At 37.8% G+C, this 7,534-nt stretch overlaps 1 protein-coding gene across 1 annotated transcript; it reads left to right on the forward strand.

Moving 5' to 3' along the window:
* The first annotated feature begins 51 nt into the window (after positions 1-51).
* LOC112036396 (formin-like protein 20) lies at positions 52-5,242 on the forward strand. Its single transcript, XM_065766108.1, is given in 9 exon segments — positions 52-653; positions 1,673-2,376; positions 2,455-2,676; positions 2,753-4,230; positions 4,232-4,406; positions 4,409-4,808; positions 4,811-4,925; positions 5,098-5,155; positions 5,158-5,242. Coding segments are annotated over 9 exon segments (3,303 nt in total). The 5' UTR covers positions 52-580; the 3' UTR covers positions 5,236-5,242.
* The last annotated feature ends 2,292 nt before the right edge of the window (positions 5,243-7,534 follow it).

Raw genomic sequence — 7,534 nt, forward strand, 5'->3', positions numbered from 1 at the left:
AAAAAAAAAAAAAAAAAAAAAACTCAATTTTTGTTGTTGTTAATTGTTGTTGTTTGCAGGAGATGAGGGTGTTGTTATTGTTGTTGTAAGTGTCTTCTCCTTTTCATCACTCTGTCCACTTACGCTTCTTCTTTCCTTTCTTTGAATTCTTTCTATTTTCCTATTTCCTTTCCTTTCTCTCTGTCTCTTCCATTTGACAATGCTGAATTCCACGGGATTCCTCTTCTTCTTCTTCTTCTTACATTCCCCTCCTCTCTAAAAGAAAATAAAAAATCCCTCTCTTCTTTACTTCTCTCCCACTTTCCCACTCTTACCTTATCATTCCTTTTCCCTGGAAATTCATTTCCCCTACCTTTTCCCTTTCCCCCCTCAAATTCCAATTATTTTTCCACGTCATATTAGCATCTGGAAAATAAAGTGAGTTTCGTAAATTTTGGTGTCAAATTGTGAAACTCCGAGATCTGGAAGCTGCTTCTATTGAGGATCCGAATCGTTGATCTGGTGTTTTTTTTTTTTTTGAATTCGTGCTGGTTCGGATTTTCCGGTTTGGATCCGATCGACGGAGAAACAGCGCCATCAGATGGCGCTGTTCAGACGGTTCTTTTACCGGAAGCCGCCGGATCGGCTTCTCGAGATCTCTGAGAGAGTTTACGGTACCGTTTTGCTCTTTTTTCCATTGTTTTTCTGAGCTTCTCGTTGCCTTTAGAGCTAAAATTCAATTATTGAAGTTGTGGAATTGCTATTTTTGTTTGGTCATTGATTGTGCAATTTAGGTTTTTGTTTTTTTTTTGTGAGTTTCTGTACTCGGAGCTAGCATTGCGTTTTGAAACAATGTGTGGTGAATAATGCCATGGATTTTCAATTTTTGTTTTTGGTGGTGTTGGGAAGTAGTTTGCTACTTGTTGAGAATTTTGTTGTAATTTTCTCTTATACAACAAAATTGAGAAGGTAGAATTTGGAGTGTATATCTAGGGCATTAGATTGAGTTTATCAGAGTGTAATGTAGCTTGTGCTAGTAAATGGAGCTTAATGGGGGAGTAAACTGACTGTAATTCATGTTTTTGAGCTTGGGATGATGAAGTAAGCAAGCTCTTGCCAATGAGCTCTAGCTCAAACGGTAATGGTAGCAACTCCCTTTGTAAGAGCAAGGTCGTGACTTCAAAACCCGCTGGGTGTGCGTGTGTAACTTACAACAGATTAGTTAGAGTCGGTCACATTTAAGTAACCCACTAGGTGTGTGTAACTTACCAATAAAAAAAAATCTTATATATGAGGGAGGGACGGAAATTTCTCTTAAAAGTATGAATAGGAATGAGATGAGGAAAAGTAAGCAACCGTTCAGAAGATTATCAGAAATGTGGGTAGTTTTGCTGTGTAATGAATGATACTGCCTTTGGAGAAACTGGCATGCAAATGCCTTTTCGGTTTCCTTTTAATAATTTCAAGACAGAGGGTGTTCTTTTGGTGCTAGTGAGAGTTTCTTAAAAGAAACTTCTTCTGAGCGCGAATGTTTAAGCTGTTCTTATCTCTGTGTTTTCTATTTCTGCAAGAGGATTTTATCAGTATAGTTTATATGTCTGAACTTTCTTCTTTAGCCTTTATTTTACTTTTGAAGATCCTATTATCAATGATGGGTGCTGATTGTCTCATTTTCCATCTTCTTCTTTTCTAGTGTTTGATTGTTGCTTCTCCACGGACGTTTTGGAAGAAGATGAGTACAGAGTGTACATGGGTGGCATTGTAGCGCAGCTACAGGACCACTTTCCTGATGCTTCTTTTATGGTGTTCAACTTTAGAGAAGGGGATAGGCGAAGCCAAATTTCAGATATACTGTCTCAGTATGACATGACAGTTATGGACTATCCTCGGCAATATGAGGGGTGTCCTCTGCTGCCATTGGAGATGATCCATCACTTCCTTCGATCAAGTGAAAGCTGGTTGTCGTTAGAAGGACAACAAAACGTGCTGTTGATGCACTGTGAAAGAGGAGGTTGGCCTGTGCTTGCATTCATGCTAGCTGGTCTTCTGTTATACCGTAAACAGTACAATGGGGAGCAGAAGACTCTTGACATGGTCTACAAGCAAGCACCTAAGGAACTTCTTCATCTTTTGTCTCCTTTAAATCCACAGCCTTCTCAGATGAGATATCTTCAGTATATTTCCAGAAGAAATTTGGGTTCTGATTGGCCTCCATCAGATACACCTTTACTTTTGGATTGTCTGATTCTCAGAGTTCTTCCACTTTTTGATGGGGGAAAAGGTTGCAGGCCTGTTATACGTGTTTATGGTCAGGACCCTTCAACACCTGCTAATAGAAGTTCTAAGCTTTTGTTTTCGACTTCAAAGACAAAAAAACATGTGCGACACTACCTACAGGTAATTTCTAAGTCACAACATTAAACTGAAAGGTGATTTTACCTCATATAAAAGTGTTCTTATGAACTCTAACAGCAGGCAGAATGTATGCTGGTGAAAATTGATATTCACTGCCGTGTTCAAGGGGATGTTGTTCTTGAGTGCATCCATTTGGATGAAGATCTGGTGCATGAGGAAATGATGTTCAGACTAATGTTCCACACAGCTTTTGTGCGATCAAGTATTCTGATACTCAACCGTGATGAAATTGATGTTCTGTGGGATGCCAAGGATCAATTCCCCAAGGACTTCCGAGCAGAGGTAAGTTATTGTTATTTCTCTGTGAATGTCCTTTCTGAAGCTGTAGGAGTTGAATTCATTCTCATATGTGTATCAGGTACTTTTTTTGGATGCTGATGCTGTTGTGCCTACTCTTACCACTGTCGTAGCCAGTGAAGATGGAAATGAGATGGAAAGTGCTTCACCTGAGGAATTTTTTGAGGTTGAAGAGATCTTTAGCAATGTAGTAGATGGGCAGGAAGGGAAGGGGGATTATAATAATGTGGGTCAGGACAATATACCGGATGATACGGATAATAAAGAAGTCTGGAAGGAGGATTTGGATCCTCATACATTTCAAGACTGTGCATCGGATGATGGAACTCACAAACAGGATGGAAAGGTAGATTCCACTATCGATGCAGTGAAGGACATTGCTGTTGATGATGTGAAGTATAAGCTGGATGAGCAGGTGGATTCTGATCTTCAGATGGTAAAAGACATTGCTGTTGATGATGGTGATATCAAGTTAAATTCAGTGGTAGCTGATACTGATGTGCAAACTAAGGAAGTGACCGAAGATTTGTCTGGCAAATTGGAGAGGATGCAAGACAGAGGTGATGGAGAAAATGCTGTTACACAGAAGAATTTAGATTCCAAGGTTCCCCAAGACAAGTTGATTGCTGAGGTCCCTAGACAAAAATCTGATAAATTACTGTCTACTGCGCCTAGGAAACTAGCTACTGTAAATACGAAATCAGCTGCAGATACAGTTTCCAAACAAAAGACTAAACTGCAAGAACCTCAAGGACCTCATGTAAAACTAGCAAAGCCAAATGCAGTATCTAGGTGGATCCCTACTAATAAAGGCTCTTACACTAATTCAATGCATGTTTCATATCCACCTTCAAGATATAATAGCGCGCCAGCTGCTCTTGGCAATAATGCTCCTTCGAAGGATTCGAATGCAGGTTCCAAATCAAAGACATCTGCTGTTACTGCTACCCCTGCCTCAGTGGTTTCAAATGATGTGGGTAATGAGCTGAAAAGTCGAAATGTGGATCCTGTGAAGCCTTCAGACTCTGCACGAGAGAAAGTTGCTCCCTGCACACCACCATTATTACCACCAATTCAAGAGAATTATTCTTCCTCACCAACTCAAGAACTGCATCTCAGCCCACTGCAAGCACTGCCCCCTCCTCCACCTCCTCCTCCACCTCCACCACTTTATAACATATATTCATTGTCTACATTGCCACCCAGGCCTTCACCACCTTCACAACCTTTGCAGGTAGTTGCTAGACCTCCGCCTCCTCCTCCTCCTCCTCCCCCTCCACCTCCATCATTGCCTCCTTCAATCATGGGTAATGTTGCGTCAAAAAATTCCCCACCTCCACCTCCACCTCCACCTCCACCTCCACCTTCATTTCTTTCATCGTCTAATAAACACAACATTGGGATTGGTTTACCCCACACAGCTCCTCCACCACCTCCTCCTCCCCCTCTTCCCCCATCTAGTAGGCAAAATAGTACTACTGCATTTGCAACAGTGAAAAGTTCTCCAGCTCCTCCTCCTCCCCTCCTCCACCACCTCCCCCATGCGCGGTACTCCACCTCCACCACCACCACCTCCTAAGTATGGATTTCCATCTCCACCTCCACCACCTTCATGCGGAGGTCCACCACCACCACCACCACCTCCACCATTTGGAGCTTCACCTGCACAGCCACCACCAATGCGTGGAGCTCCACTTCCCCCACCTCCCCACCTCCTTCAGCATGCGGAGCCCCACCACCTCCACCACCACCACCTCCTTCAATGCCCAGAGCACCGCCTCCTCCTCCCCTACCTCCAATGCGTGGAGTGCCACCTCCACCACCTCCTCCAATGCGTGGAGCACCCCCCCCAACACCACCTCCTTCAATGCGTGGTGCCCCACCACCTCCTCCCCCCTATAGGCCGAGGCGCATCTCCCCACCTCCCCCATTGCATGGAGCACCACCTCCTCCACCTCCTCTAGGAGCTTGTGCACCTGGTCCTCCAGCTCCACCTAGACCTCCAGGTGGTGCACCACCTCCTCCACCATTTGGCGCCAAAGGACCAAATATTGGAGCTGATGCAAGAGGCCTACCTTCTGGGAGAGGGCGTGGACTGTCACGTCCTTTTGGGATGGGGCAACGGCTACAGCTCCTCGAAGATCCTCCTTGAAGCCTTTGCATTGGAGCAAGGTTACCAGGGCTTTGCAAGGAAGTTTGTGGGATGAATTGCAAAGATATGGAGAGACTCAAATGTATTCTAACTTCTCTTGCTGATCCAATCTATTACTTGCTTTTACATAACAGATTTATTCTTCTTCCTTAAATATTGTAGCTTCAATTCCAAAAGATGATATATTTGCCTTTTTCATTTTTTAATAGTATTCTCCCTTTCATGATCAGTATTTTTGTGTCCCTTTATCTTAGTGCACCAGGATTTGATGTGTCAGAGTTAGAGAGCCTTTTCTCTGCAACAGTTCAAAACCTGCTGATGCTGGAGGCAAATCTGGGGCACGACGCAAATCCGTTGGATCAAAAACTGAGAAAGTCCACCTGGTAATCTGATATAATGTTGATGGTATAGAAATTCAATTCTTGATTTTTTTTTTTGTTTCTTTGTTTCTTTGTTTCTTTGTTTGTTTTTGTTTTATTTGTTTATTTTTCATTTTTGTGGAGAAAGGGGGGGGGGGTTTCCTGCCAATGACATGATGTCTGATTTTTTGTCAGTACTTAAGTTTTTGCTTCTTTGGTAGATAATTTTAAGATGCAATTTCTTGTGAAGAAGTTTCTGTTTACTTAAACACTTTCATCTGATCTCAGACCAAGTTAAAAGTTCTAGTCTTATGTGATTTATTGCTGATTCTCGATCTGAGGCAATTTTCAATATTAAAAATTCTTAAATAATTGCATCATCAAATAGCTATAATTCAACAGGAGGAAAAATCATATCATGTCTAGTTTCTGGCATAAGGAATTTAAAGAATAGCCACTTCTTTTTAGCTCTCAGATTGTGAGAAAAGAGCTGCAGTTTAGAACTCAATTTTTTTCCTTGAGTATTCCACCGTCCTCTTTATAAGAATTTTGATCCCTCTTTTGTTGATAAGTAATACAGATGACACTCTCATAGACTCATATGGGATTGAAATAAACTAATCTCTGATGAGATACTAAAATAAACTAATCTTTGACATAGCGTGTTTGTGTGGAGTTGAAGTATTCTTTTTGAGAGTGTGTTGCTCGAGTGGTCTTGTCTTGATTTATGACTATAAATATATATATATATATATATATAAATAAAATTAAAGTCAAAGTTGAGAGTAAATCCAATTGGATTCCAATTGTTGTCTAACTTGAAACTCTCTCTCAAAAAAAAAAAGTTCTATCTAATTTTTGAACTCATGTGTATATAAAAAAAAAATTAAAATAAAAAATTAAAAGAGAGAGAGAGAGAGAGAGAGAGAGTGAGTGAGTGAAACTCATCTATGACTTAAAAAATGTGTAACTCTTACACCAGATATAATTTGAATATATATATCTGTAATTGTAATTGTTTTTAATTGTACCATGCATATGCATGAGTTATTTGCTAATTCTATATAATATGAAAGACGTTTGACTTTTGATTGATCTTATTATATTTTGTCACCTAAGCTTTTGAGAGATTACAATTTTACACTTCAATACTCTAATAAATATTTTTAAATTTAGTTTAAATTCCATTCTATATTTAAATTCTCAATTAGCATCTTGACATGGTTTATTTAAATAATAGAATATATAGTTTCATATACAAACACAACCATAATAAATACTAATTAATAATTACTTTAATTATCTATTTAATATAAAAATACAATCATAATAAATGTCTGTTAAGGAACTATCACAATTATAAAATTTCATATTTCTATACAAAATAAAGAGAAAGAAAATTATTTTTTAAAAATAAAACCATATTTTATTAAGCTTTTCCGTGCATTGTGTGAGTTTATAGGTCTTACAATTTTACATGTCATTATACACACACATATTAAATTTAGGACAAAATTTAACTATAAAATTGGTTGTAACTTTAGATTATAATCTTACTTAATTTTTTTTATTAGAGATAAATTTTAACAAATCCACTATTAGAATATATCCTCTTTTTATATTCTCCATGCTTGCAAAATTTCTAGAAAATTAAATATAAATAACTATGTCATCAATAAATTGTTTAAAGTACAAAGTTTAGCTACAAAATCAATTGTAGCCTTAGGCTACAAACTCACTCAATATTTTTTTTTTATTGAAGGTGAATTTTGACAAATCCACCATTGGATTGCATCTTCTTCTTATATCCTCCATGTTTACAAAATTTCAAGAAAATTAAAGATCAATAGCTATGTCATCAATAAATTTTTAAATTGCAAGTTTTTGTAATTTAAAATTATACATAAAATATAAGATTATAGATTATATAGTAAATGATATCCGATTGACACAAAAATTGACATATGCATTAAGAGCGTAAAAAACATGTAATTCAACGGTTAGATTTTCAAAATATGCAATGATATTTATTTTATTGAGTGAGTTTGTAACTTAAGGCTATAACCAATTTTGTAGCTAAACTTTGTCCTTGTTTAAATTGCAAGTTTTTGTAATTTAAAATTATGCATAAAATATAAGTTTATAGATCATATAGTAAATAATATCCGATTGACACAAAATTTGACATGTATATTAAGAACATAAAGAACATGCAATTCAACGGTTAGATTTCAAAATATATAGTAATGTTTATTTTATTAAAGTTGTAGCCTAAGGCTACAACCAATTTCGTAACTAAACTTTGTCTATAAATTATAATCTATATTTAAAC

The sequence above is a fragment of the Quercus suber genome, unplaced genomic scaffold (assembly GCF_002906115.3).
Source record: "Quercus suber isolate HL8 unplaced genomic scaffold, Cork oak 2.0 scaffold_24, whole genome shotgun sequence".
Lineage (NCBI taxonomy): Eukaryota > Viridiplantae > Streptophyta > Magnoliopsida > Fagales > Fagaceae > Quercus > Quercus suber.